Source organism: Echiichthys vipera, assembly GCF_963691815.1.
Source record: "Echiichthys vipera genome assembly, chromosome: X".
NCBI lineage: Eukaryota > Metazoa > Chordata > Actinopteri > Perciformes > Trachinidae > Echiichthys > Echiichthys vipera.
The window spans coordinates 31,451,589-31,465,051 of NC_139825.1; the positions used below are offsets into that span (position 1 = coordinate 31,451,589).

Consider the following 13,463-nt stretch of genomic DNA (forward strand, 5'->3'; position numbering starts at 1 on the left):
GACGAGAATATAAAATTGAATTAATAAAATACAGCAATGTCAAAGAACTGTGAGTAAACACAGACATTTTTTTAAAACACAACAATAGCTCACAAAACAGCACCCATATTGTTCTTGAGGGGTGTGGTGCCAGTTTGAGACTCCCACTGATGTCAGAGGTGAGAAGAAACTTTATGGTAATTCAAGTCTGAGGCCCTCTTAAAGGGAGTGAGAGGACATTTGTTTAGTCTCTCTAGTTGTAGTCAGGACTGCCGGGTGAGGATCAGGGTTCAGAGAGAGGAGACAGACGACCAAACACAGGATGAGGACTCTGGCGCTGGTGATGCTGGTTTCAGCTTTTACATTTGCCACTGCGATAAGTGAGTACTTTTTTTTCCCAGCAGAAAACAACTTATTTCAAGTTTGTTGAAGTTTTTTCTCAGTGCAACTACATTGAACTTTTCTATCTCATTTGTCTCTCTTATGAAAGATCAATATCAATAGAATAGGATAAAGACTTATGAGTCTAATGAATTTCAAATTAAATCAGGGTGACAAATACACTCAAAGACAGTAAAACATACAGTGAAACTCTTTTTATGCCAGCTTCAGAAACAACTATCAAAGTGATAGAATACAATAAAAAACTATGAAGGAACCAAACAAGTCAAAAGTATATATTTTACAAAATTAAATTAAGTACATGAAAAATGAGAACAAAACAATATCTCAGTACTTTGTAAAGAAATTAAACTATAAACAGTGAAACAGAATTAGTTTCAGAGAAATTGAAACAATAACTATTACATATGATGAGTGACTTATAAAATATGTGCATTGAGTTATGAGTTATTTGTTGGGATTAAGATTTTGCTACATGTGATGTCAGACCTTCCAACAGTTTAACAGCAGAGAAAGTGACTAATTTTCATTTACTGTGACTAATATAAATCAACACATTTACATCAGTTACACGCTCAAACATCAGTATTTCTTTGTTTGAACTAATTGAAAAGCAAGCGGATTTATCTGTCATTTCATGCTTATTTCACGCTAACACACTCTGCACTCTGTTAAAGAGGAGCAAGATGTACAAACTTGTATGTGCTGATTTGCATTCAATAAACAGGCTCAATTATGTTCTAAGGCGTGTGCTAAGATTGAGAATACTGTGTTGTAATTCTTAATCTTCCTTTCTTTTCACATTTGTAAATTTGAAAAAACATTCATCATGTTATTGTGAGGGTATTTCATGCAAAAGAAAAAACATTTCCACACAAACACCCAGTGAGCCAGTTGTCTGGGATCCCTCATTCCTCTCACTAGGATTACTGATGCTGCTGCTCAGCTGATAGTCACATGAAAGGGATTGAGGGGGATTGCAGGTCGTGTGACTCCCGCCGCCAAGAACCCCGACACCCCTCACCCCTCCTCAACACCAAAAACATGGACCTGCTCTCATTTACATAAGCATCTCTATCATTATGTTCAAAGTCTGCTTGATTTTCACATATAAATTGTGCCTCTTTTAAAAAACTCTACATAACTCTACTGAAATAAACATTATAATCACACTTAATCTGGCACAAACAAAACAAATTACTCTTGTTTCCTACACTGACAATGAAAAATAAGAAGTTAAGAAATGGGTCTCAGAGAAAACACTTTTCCTTATTGTGTGTTGGTTGTTATATTTGTGAGAATAATATAAGATGCAGAATGTAGCTTCTTTTCCTGAAAGACTTTGTGATATTTCTTCCAGAGCCGAGAAGTCAGTTCACACGTTACCGCTCATGGAACTCACGGATGTATCCGGTGTGGAAAGATGGAGACTCCAGATTTAGGAACTGTTGGTTTGGTGAGTCCTCATCCTCTACTTCTCAAAATATGAATATTACACAATGCAGTCTGCCGGTCAATCTAAAGGTGTTTAATTATTGTTGACTTGTCCTCTTTTTTTTTCTTCAGGGGGTGAAGTAACTTTTGATCTGAAAAATGATGCTCCCACACTGACCGGAGCAAGAGCAACCTTCAGTATTAATCTGAACTTTCCACCAAACCAGACGACGCTCTCTGATGGGCAGGTGGTCTGGGCACAAAACTGCACCATCAACGGTAAGAAAACTGGTTCTGATGTCATAATTTTTTCATAGTGAATAGCCGATCATTTTGTCATGAAAGGCTTTTGACGTGGTGTTTTCTGAAGAAAGGTAATTCCAATTAAATCTGAATTTGTTAATAAGGCACATTTAAAAAACACCACTTGACCAAAGGGCTGTACAATCAAATAAGATAAGATACAATAAGATACACTTGATTATCCTTGAAGGGAAATTTGTCTAGGACTCCAATGCTATCACATAAAGCTGCTTTACATAGAATAAATAGCAATACCAATACAGACAAATATAGCAGGCAAAGCGACAATTATATAGAAGGGCAAGTCTGACTGGCTGACACTTGCGTAAGCATTCACTCTTTGACTTCACAGTGGGTCTTTTATTCAGGGATAGCCTTTCTCTTGTTTTTAAATGCTTTTTGTTGATTTGTAACACGGTAGGAACTATAAACAATACCATCCAAACCTTCACAGGGGGAGCAGACACTGGACCCTACCAGCAAAAATAGCATCAACTGATCAACCAGAAAATAAACTTTTCCAATTATGTAGTTTTTGTATGTGGCATAACTAAAAACAGGATGGTTGAAGGTTGAAGAAAGATAACAAAAGAGCCAAAAGTGAACTTATTCAGAAATATGTGAATAAAACGTGTTGAACAGTCAGAAGGTCTCTACTTTGAGGTCAATAGTAAAGAGGGTGTGTTGCTTCATATTCACATGCAGTGTTACAGTTTTTAATTAGCACGTCTGTTATTGCTATTGATGTATGATCTATGGCCGTCATCTTTTTTCAGGACAACAGTACCAGGAGGGTCAGGCTGTGTATCCTGACCAGGACACCCAATCGACCGGAGTTTTCCCTGACGGTACACCATTCACCAGGAGCCAGAACAAGAAACCCCACTACGTATTTGTGTGGAAGACATGGGGTAAAGATTTTGATTTTGTGATATTTAGTCATTTTAAAAGGCTATGCTGTAATTAATGCTACAGTAGGACACCCAAATGTTCCAAATTACATGTAAAATCTCCATAGAGACAAAGAACAGACTAGGGGCTATAAAAGAGTACAGGGAAAGTTTCTCCTACAGGCAATGAAGTTAAAGTTTTCCATTTGCCCCAGGCCGTATCACAAAGGCTCTCAGAAGCAACTTTTTAGAAAGGTTTTATATTTTTCATCACCTTTTACATCTGAAGACACTGCAGCAGAACTCAAGGACATTCTTCTTTTGTTCTGTGAATAGTTAGTATTACCTGCACAGTACAGTTTGCCATTTTAATCTTTTGGTATTCAAGTCATGAAGTCTGACACTATTCAATAATTGACCAAACCAGATAATAAGAAACCAGTGTGTGCTAAAGGCATCAGCAATCTTCTTTATTTTATTTTTCATACCAAAAGTCTGTTCCTCAGCACAATTCAGAATAAAATAAAAAGTACATTTAGTTTGTTGCTCTTTCACATCAAAGCAATTGCATCTCATGTGCTATGTGATCAAATTCTCCAAAATATGTGAATTCAATTAATTTAGCTGTAAATACCAGATCTCTCTAAATAATCACAACTCAATCTCTATTCAAGGGCGTTACTGGCAGGTGGCAGACGGACCATCATCATCCCTCACTATCGGCACAGACAATGTCCCCCTGGGCTCCTACAACATGGAGGTTGTCATCTATCACTGCCGCGGCAAAGACAAATTCATCCCTCTCGGCTATGCCTCCACGGTCTTCGCCATCACAGGTTACCATCAAACAAATTCTATGCTAACACGATGAAAATGATTGTGCAATATTGTTATTTCTTTAACAAGCCCCATCATAACAGTTCTACATAATTTTCTCCGTCACCAGACCAGATTCCCTTCACCATATCGCTCGCCCAAGTCAATGATGTAAACCAGGACGACCAGAACTTCATCCAGAACCGAGCCATTGCTTTCAGCGTCAAACTCCATGATCCCAGCCAGTATCTCAACAGTGCCGATGTCAGCTTCAGCTGGGACTTTGGCGACAACACTGGTACTCTGATCTCCAGAGAGCTCACTGTCACACACACATACCTCGCAGTCGGGACCTTCAAACCTCAGGTGGTCCTGATGGCAAGCATCCCCAACGGCTGCGGAAACCCCACTGCTGGTGAGACAAATCATAGCTTTTTAAATCTTTTAGACATGAACACTGACCATCCTAAAAGAAGTCTGAATTTACTGTAGTTTTTCTGATAGTTTTTAACTTTTCTTTCAGTTGTTCCTATTGATGCCTCTGCTGCTCCAGCCGTAGTTGTGATAGCCTCCACTCCTGCAGCTGTCCCAGCAGCACCGGCCGAGGGTGGAGATGCAATTGCACTAGATGTTCCTGCCTCTGACAACACTCCACTCGCTGCATCTGTTCAGCCAGCTGAAGTAGAAGGTGGAGAAGCAGTCGATACAGTCGATACAGTCGATACAGTCGATACAGTTGATACAGACACAGAGGCAGTAGAGGCTGCCTCCGTAGCACCTGCAGGAGTCGACGCAGCTGCAGAAACAGATGTTGTTGCTGAGGATGCAGATGTGGCTGCTGAGGAGACGGATGCAGCAGCAGGTGAGGTGGCCACTGCTGCCCCTGTAGCACCTGCAGCTGAAGAACAAACAGATGCTGATACAATTGCTGCAGATGCTGTTGCAGATGAAACTGCAGTGGTTACAGATGCAACTGAAGAAAATGCGCCTGTGGTTGACGCTGTTGCTTCAGTTGCACCTGTTGTTGAGGGAGAAGAAGATCCAGTTGAGGTTGCTGTTGCTGTCACTGTCACTGTTGCACCTGCTGCAGAAGTAGCTGTAGAGCAAGAAGCTGACGTTGTGGCTGCTGATGTTGATGCTGCTGAGGCTGCTGAGGCTACTGCTGCTGATGATGCCGATGCTGCTGCCGCTGCTGAGGCTACTGCTGCTGCTGAGGCTACTGCTGCTGCTGATGTTGATGCTGCTGCCGCTGCTGAGGCTACTGCTGCTGCTGCTGCTGATGTTGATGCCGCTGCCGTTGCTGAGGCTACTCCTGATGCTGATGATGTTGATGCTGCTGCTGATGCTGCAGAGGTTGTCCAAGCTGAAACCGAAGCCCCTGCAGATAACGTTGTAGCTCCTGCTGCCACAGAGTCCACAGCTGTAGAAGAGGCAGCAACAGCTGAAGATACCGAGGCTGAAGTACAGGCAACTGAGAATGAAGTTGCAGCTACTGCAGCTCCTGCAGGTGAGTGTTAAAATAACCTTTAAAATAAGCATACACAAAATAAAAAGATGACTCTTGTCACAAAATTATTATGGCACCATTTCTCTTGTTCTTCCAGAGCAACTAGCAGCTGAAGAAGAGGCTGTTGCAGCCGAAGGTGAAGTTCAAGCAGAGGTTGAAACTGATCCTGCACAGGTTCCCCTCGTTGTGGCTAAAAGACAAGCCCCAGAGCTGACAGCTGACTGCATGATCTACCGTTATGGATCCCTCGCCACCTCTGTAGATGTTGTCCGTAAGTCAACACAGTTTTCTTAACTATGGCAGTTTAAACCTCAGCTGTTTTAATAGAAACATTGATTTAACAGTGTCAAAATCTCTCTTTCTGCCTCTTTCAACCCTACAGAGGGTATTGAAAGTGTAGAGATTATACAGGTAGCCAATGTTGTAGCAATGGCGACCGAGTTGGATCAGAATGCTGTAGATGTCACCATTACGTGTCAGGGAAGGTGAGCAGTAACATTCATCAACTCAATCTATAAAGTGCATGCAGACAGTCAAGAGCTTGACTTACTGTTCAGCTTAACTTCAGATTTGGATGTACGGTCTTTATAAGTCGAGTTCATTATTCTAATGAACACAACGACTGTGATATGTAATATCTCATGTATTGTGTTTATGACAAAAAGCCTTGTTTATGAAAATAACAACCACTTTTGTTACTATGTCTCTGCATCAGTCTGCCAAGTGAGGTCTGCACAGTCATTTCAGATGCTGACTGTATCACACCGATGGAAACGGTCTGTAGCGTAGCTACACCTTCTCCAGACTGTCAGATGATCCTTCGTCAGTTCTTCAATGACTCTGGAGTATTTTGTATCAATGTCTCCTTGACCAACGATGTCAGTCTTGCTGTGGCAAGTGCCAGAGTCAGTGTAACAGTAGGTGGGTGGAAGAAAAATAATTTAATCACAACTTAAGTACTTGATCTATAGATTATTCTCTCATTTGTATGATGTGCATTCATTTCAGCCTCCGGTGGTTCCCCAGCTGGAACTGCAGCTACAGTCCTGGGGGTTATGGTTCTCGCCTGTGTCGTCTGTTGTATTGGTTTGATGTACAGGTGAGTACTTAATTTAGGAATGCAATTATTGAATTGGTGAATTAATTACTATTAAAGAAAACTCTTGAAAAGTGTGATTAACAAACAAGTAGCAAACAAAGATGCTGTAATTATGGTAAATTGCATGAATCCTCTTTTCATTATTGTTAACCTAAGCATCATTTTTATATTTCTCATCATTCTAATGTGTGAATTTCATTTTTAGCAGTAAAAACACGGTGATAACTTGTGTCTGAAGCTATGCCAACAAGCCAGCATGCACAATATCAAAAATCTTGAAGTGACCGGCAAAACTGAATGAACGCAGTATTAGAAAGAGAAAGGGATCCAGGAATTGTTCCCTGTGGAACTCCCAAACAGACAGTTTTCCATCAGAGTCTGTACAACAGTGCTTTGAGCTAACATCAGCCTGCTAACATGCTCACATGGCAATATTTACCATTGTCACCATCTTAGTTTAGTGGGTTTATTGTTTTGTTTTTTAGATTTCATTCCTTGTTTCCTTTTTTATTTTGTTTCGCCTTCATTTCATGTCATATAAATTAATATGTTTCACCGGGGGAAACCACATATTATGTTTAGTGAATTCTCCTCACCTGTCTCACTTGCCGCGTGTCTTTAAACAGGCGTTTCAAGCAGTATCAGCCACTAACAGATGACCAGGCTGACAGTAATGGAGGCAGCTCTGCAGTAACATCGGTGCCTTTGCTGTTGTGGAACTTGTTGAGCCGACAGTCGCCAGGAGAGAGTCGTCCACTGCTTCAGGGGAGGATTGTGTGAATATCATCATCAGCTAATGCACTCATCATCTACAACATCTGCTCCAATATTGACTTTATACAAATAATACTCTAACTAAAGTAATATTGTAGTTCCCGGTCAATGTATTAAACCAGAGCCAATTAAGCGAACCTTAGTGAAGTTAAGTGAACCTGCCCTGCATTCAGCATGTGTAGAAATATAAAGGAGTCAAGTGTGGAATAAATAAGTGTCATAAGAATGATGAAACATTTGTAGAGGAAAGTGATATTTATTTTGACCAACAGTATTTTTTATTAATTGGCACTGATAGTTTATAGAAGCCATGTCTTATTCTCCTATTTGTGGCCTACTTATACTCAAACAATTTGGAAAATCAATGTTAACACATTTCAGTTCAATTTCTTTGTGATGTAACTTAAATCACTTACGTCACAGAACATTATTGTGTTTGCTACCCTGAAATGAATAAAGTGCAACTTCAACACCATCGTGTGTTTACTTCCTTTTCATTTGCATGTGATATTCATGTGATTCATGTGAACAGGATTTGAAAAGTTTCTCAAGGTTAATACAACACTATAGCAGAAATAATATGAAATTGATTAATCAACACACCAGTATAAAATGTTTGATTCATATATGGATTCATCTTGCATAGCCAAACTATTCCCACAGTGCTGGAGTATGGTCTGACTACACTTGGTTGGCCTGTGAATGTTCTCATTTGCCCAGGTCTTCGTTATCCCCAAAGAAATTTAAGTCATAAGAAACTGGACTTGGTTGTTTGTCTTGGAAGACGTTTCACCTCTCATCCAAGAGGCTTCATCAGTTCATTTAGATTGGACTAGTCTCAGCATCCAGGCTGGGACTGGTCCAACTATCTGGTGTGGAGATCCTGGTATTTAACCTTTCACAAGGCCGATGATGTCACTGGAACCCTTTGTGCCAAGTCCAAGTGTCATTAGAGTGACAGTCATTGGTGGGAAGTTGGTTTTGACTTTGTTAGTGCTCTATTGATTCTTAACGAAAGTCGTTGGAGTTACAGGAGGCCATTTGTGAACAGTTGTTCTTTGAGGTTAGATTGTTGAATCTCCTTTTTATCCCTTCTCAGGAGATTCAACAATCCAACCTCAAAGAACAACTGTTCGCGAAGGGCCTCCAGTGACTCCTACGACTGTCATTACAACCCAATAGAGCACTAACGAAGTCCAAACCTACTTCCCACCAACGACTGTCACTCCAACGACGGTCCTTGGCACTTGGTTCGAATGAAATCATCGACCATGTGTACGCCCTCACTAGAGGTTAAATAACTGGATCTCCACACCAGACAGTTGGACCAGTCCCAGCCTGGTAAGATGCGTAAATGAACCAGTAGCAATTGCTCTAAGACTACAAGGGAAGGCCATTGGATAAATGCGGGCTGTGTCCCGCCTATCGGACGCTCAGCATCTTTGGGGGTCTATGGGACAGATGGCTTTGTGAAAAATGACTTAAATTTCTTTGGGTAAAACACTTGGTTGTTTCTAGTCCCTTGCAAAACAGATCCGGTATCCAGACTACATATATATATATATATATATATATATATATATATATATAAATGCAGCAGAGGGGTACCACCTGCAGAGATCCACAGCTTCATCGCCTCGGAGGAGGGGATCGAGGCCGCCTACGAACGAAAAAAGGCCAAGTACTCAGAGTTGGCTGCTGAGTGCCGGATAGCTGGCTGGTAGACCACCATCTATCTATGTGGGGCAGTCAACCACACGCCTTGTGAGGGACGCAGTAATGAAAGGAGGGATCCTGAAGAAGGCAACCAAGAGCTGGCAGAGGAGGCTGAGAAAGGAAAGAACAACTAACCCCAACAACAGTCGCAGAGGGGAAGACCTATCTACTATATAGTAGATATATATTTTATTATCATTTTATTAACTTTTTTTTGCTTTTGCAATTATTTTATATCAATAATGGATCAAATGTGTAATAATAAAGTTGTAGCTCTTGGTGATGAGAATAGTCACCCTTGCACTCAGAGTCTCATTGTTTTAGTTTTACAGTTTTGTTTTTAACAAATTAATAAAAAAGTGAAATAGCTTAAGAATATTTCACACATTAACATTGAGCCACTGCTTATATAAAATAGTAGGAAAAGAACTTTTAGACAAAACACACATAAATAATGTAAAAGTAGAATATACAAAATCTGCTTTGTTTGGATGACAGCCAACCACTTCATAAAACATGTACAGGCATGTCTTAGACCTTTCACATGGTCTCATTAGACATTAAGGTGGAGCAGAGATGGCTTCAGGAAGTGGTGTGGTTTCAGTAACATTGCAGCTGAGTGCGCTAATAAAAAAATGCTGCTCTCTGCTCAGTTAAAGTGATTTATTAAGATGTTGCTAGATACCTTCATGCATTGAGCTGGCAAAGAGCTGCTAGTCTTAACATGCACATCATATGACACACTGCAGTGCAGGAAAAAAGGCTGACGTCAATGCAGCAAAATCTTTAATGGAAGAAGCTATAGCCTTTCCTACACAGCCAAACACACATGTGGAGTGACAGAGAAGTAAAGGAAAAGATGGCTCTTGGTTTACATTGAATCAAAGTAAATGTATTACGAAAGTGAAGGTTGTTGCGTTATGTCTTCTACTTCTGACAAATGTCTGTTTTTACTGAATTTTACTTAATATTTAGTCTATTGCATTTTATTACACCAGAGCTAGAATCTAAGTCTGTGGGCAGTAAAATATGAGATAAAAAACAGGAGCGTACCATGCATATAAGGGATATCAGGAGGAAACTTGTAGTGGCATGGTGTTACTTGCAAACCCCACAATGTCCTTTAACGCTCTCTCTCTCTTTACACACATACATAAATATTCCAAATGAATATCCTTCCAACAGACTTGTGTAACACTGCAGTGCTCCATTACAGTAATTACACAAACACAGTCGTTAATCATCCTCCCCGGTTAACATGTCGCTCTGTCAAATTTACCAAGTGTTGTTTAGCCATCTCTGTTCACTCTGGACGTGCACCACTGCCAAGACAAAACCCCACAGCTCTGCTGGGAGACCATCATTTTTCACATGATAATCTCTATCTTGGACCTGACATCCCACCATCTTACCAGGCCTGCAGCGCTTAATAGGTCACAGCATCCTCATCACTTGTCCCTTTCAAACTGGCTGGACTGTCACTAAGCTCCAGGAATGGGCTTCTGTTTTCCAGATTACCAGGCCAGACTCTTACAAGTCTCGAGTCCTCTTTGGACAGGGGATCTGGACGTGAGTCAGCTACACAGCTCTGATTAATCTGAACGATTCTTTATTGCTCACCACTCCCTAGCAACTGATGTTAAAAGGGATGCGGTTTCCTTCATCTGTCCTCTACACTGCAAAAAACGACCACAGCAATAACTCTCACTGCAGCACACAAACAGCATATATAGTATATTAACCAGTTCTGACACACTTCTATTTTTTACATTGGTAACATTTGGTATCAAGTTATTTGTTTCAAGCAGCCTTAAGTCCCACTAAATGATCCACATTACTATCCTATTGAGTTAAGTATGTATATAGTGTGAAATATAGCATATATGCAATCCTAGTTGAAAGAATTCTTTACAAAAACAGATTTAAATATTTTAACTCCATTGTTTTGTAATATCAGTTTATAGTAAAGCTGCAATATGCAACTTGCATAATTGTTAATATTCTTCAATGAATGCTCAGTGCATTCACAACCATACCATAACCATGGCCATAACCATAGTTTATTTGTAGTGACACCATCTTTCCATAACCAATACAATACTGTATAAAATGGCAGCTGTAAATGTTGCTGTAAGCTCAGTTTCCTGTGCATCAGTGCACTGTGCCATTGTCACTGCCGTTTAGGACACAAGTTTAATTAGATTTCTTATCAGAGACCACTACCAAGACATCATGTGTATGTGTATGAACATAGGATGAATCCCATCCCCCCCTTAAATTGAATCATAATCTAATGCCTTCTAGGTTTGAAACATGGCACACATACTATCAGAGACCAATATATGGAACAGATATTTGAGCCTGTCACTGTCGTAGAAGCATGATTGAATTTATGGCCCCTTCGAGAATTCTCCAGGAACCACAAGGATCAATCTCTAATGGTAACATCTGTCTGATGGTTCAAATTACTGATACAGTGCAGTCCAAAATCACTGAACTGTGTGCCTGACTTAGGCTACATGATGTTAATTAAAGTGCAAATCTCACAACGGATTAGAAACCTTGACATATGGGCAGGATTGGAGCAGGAACTGGGGAAAGAATAGTAAGTGAGATGTGCTCTGAGCAGAGAGCGTGAGACAGTGGGTGAGACAGAGGGGGATGGAGAAACAGGGGAGAGTTACTGACCATAAAGCAGGTTGATTAGATTACAGAGCTAAGACTAACATGGGACATTTATTACACTGAGAGCCAGACCTCAGCAGTAGCAGTCATTCAGATCCAGAGGGAGGAAAATCCAGTGTGTAAGTTTGTGCTTGTGAGTGACAGACAGACGAAGAGATAACTACACTTTCACTACAGTGTGCCCTTGATGATCCATTAGGAAGAAGAAACACAAAGTTTATTTAATCAGAAAAAGTGCTGAGTACAGGTTAAAAAATGGCTGCTGGTTGATATGTAGCACTGTTTGAAGCAGAAACAAAAATTACACAATATGTTATATTGGATTGTGAATTATTTTAGATAAAAGAGAACGTAAATGGACTAAAGGTACCAAGAATCACTGGGGACACAAAGGGAAGATAGAACCACACCCAGTCGCCACAGAGCATGCTCAGAATGACATCATCTTTACTGCCTTTCTGCAGTCGTCAATTAAAATGACTACATACCACAAACACACACACACACACACACACACACACACACCTGCAAAACATTTGAAGCTGCAGTATTGCACATACCTGTATAAAAAAGTGTTTATGGATCTTGCTGCATGATTGTCCTGTTATTCCAAGTTGAGGCTTAGTGTCCGCCTCAGTGGTTGATTTAGTTATGTGTGTGTCACCCCATATCACAACTCTACAGTAAAGCTTCAAGTCTATGCACTTACTTGTTTATCAGCTTTGCAAATAGGAGTCATGTATCTCTACAGAGAAATAATCTAACTAATACACTACTGATGTTTTTATAGCATCTTTGCCATAAAAAATGATAAATTATATTTAAATAAATAAACTATTATTATTATCAGTTAAAAGTTTGATATTGTGAACGCTGACTAGCTCAGCGGGTATTATTATCAAGCCTGGACTGTACTCAGTTGGCCAATTAAATGATTTGCTTTCAAATGCTTTCAAAGTTCTGTTAAACATTTTGATAATGTCTTCCTACATCGGTAGTCATGTGTGTTGGGTAACCGGGATTATTGCTATCCCAATCGCGATCAAAGACAACGACAGAACGATCTCTGTCATTGTTGAGTCCACTCTGCCAAAAATAGGTTGTTCACTAGAAATACCGACAATGTTGTTTGACAGCTCTAACTCTACTAACAGGGATTACTGGATCTAGTGCATTTGCAAAATGGATAGAATAACTGCGGAGTCATGGCTCTGCCCCAGACACCCAGAATATCAATAAAGTGTTCCATTACTGTAAAAGGAGAGAGAGACAGAAAGGGGAGAGGAAGGGAGACGGATGGAGGGGATTAAATCAATGTATCCTCATGACTTCATTTAGGCTTCAATTTCCCAGTTTCTTATCGAGAACCAGGTAACAGAATCCTTCACATGCACGTTTGATAGTAAAGAACAATACTTGGCCAGTAAGAGTGAAATCCTATATGCAGGAATCATGTGAAGAAAAAATAATCAAAACTGACCGACTAAGAATAAGTGAACAAGTGTCAAGAAGGGCATGAATCAGAGAGGCAAGGAGGGCTGGATGTGAGGAGACATCTTTAGATATCAAAGCAGTAATGTGGAAGCCAGTCTGGCCTTTTGCCAAGTGCTCTGGTACAAAAGGGTGGAGCTGTCGAGACGGAGAGTAAGACAGAGAGAGGTAGGGTCTATTTCTGAAGGGTAGGGAGTGGCCACCGCTTGGATGCTGATAAGTGATTGAGAAAGAAAGTGTTCGTGTGGGTGGAGTGAGGAGAAAGGAGGGAGGGGCAGGCATGAGGATGATGGGATAGCCAGCCTGTGAGCATAAAAACCCGCGGCACTCATCAGTCTGATGTTCTCTAGCATCTCCAAGCCTTCAG

The 13,463-nt window shown here is 40.5% G+C and overlaps 1 protein-coding gene across 2 annotated transcripts; it reads left to right on the top strand.

The window, feature by feature from the left end:
- Positions 1-240: 240 nt before the first annotated feature.
- On the top strand, positions 241-7,653 carry pmela (premelanosome protein a). 2 transcript variants are annotated; one of them, XM_083938809.1, is made up of 13 exons: positions 241-359; positions 1,742-1,837; positions 1,948-2,094; positions 2,895-3,029; positions 3,683-3,844; positions 3,955-4,239; positions 4,348-4,686; positions 5,176-5,331; positions 5,429-5,602; positions 5,714-5,816; positions 6,047-6,252; positions 6,340-6,430; positions 7,057-7,653. In XM_083938809.1, exons 1-13 carry the CDS (start codon positions 302-304, stop codon positions 7,208-7,210), a joined length of 2,106 nt encoding a protein of 701 aa, XP_083794935.1. In that variant the 5' UTR covers positions 241-301; the 3' UTR covers positions 7,211-7,653. The 2 variants fall into 2 exon arrangements, with proteins under 2 accessions (XP_083794935.1, XP_083794936.1); XM_083938810.1 differs by having other exon boundaries at positions 5,236-5,331.
- The last annotated feature ends 5,810 nt before the right edge of the window (positions 7,654-13,463 follow it).

What these genes read in the sequence shown, in the direction of transcription:
- pmela (XM_083938809.1), top strand. Translation starts at nt 302, where the DNA reads ATGAGGACTCTGGCGCTGGTGATGCTGGTTTCAGCTTTTACATTTGCC. An exon ending in ATTTGTGTGGAAGACATGGG is followed by an intron (nt 3,030 to 3,682) that starts GTAAAGATTTTG and finishes TCTCTATTCAAG; the next exon opens with GGCGTTACTGGCAGGTGGCA. An exon ending in CAGAGTCAGTGTAACAGTAG is followed by an intron (nt 6,253 to 6,339) that starts GTGGGTGGAAGA and finishes CATTCATTTCAG; the next exon opens with CCTCCGGTGGTTCCCCAGCT.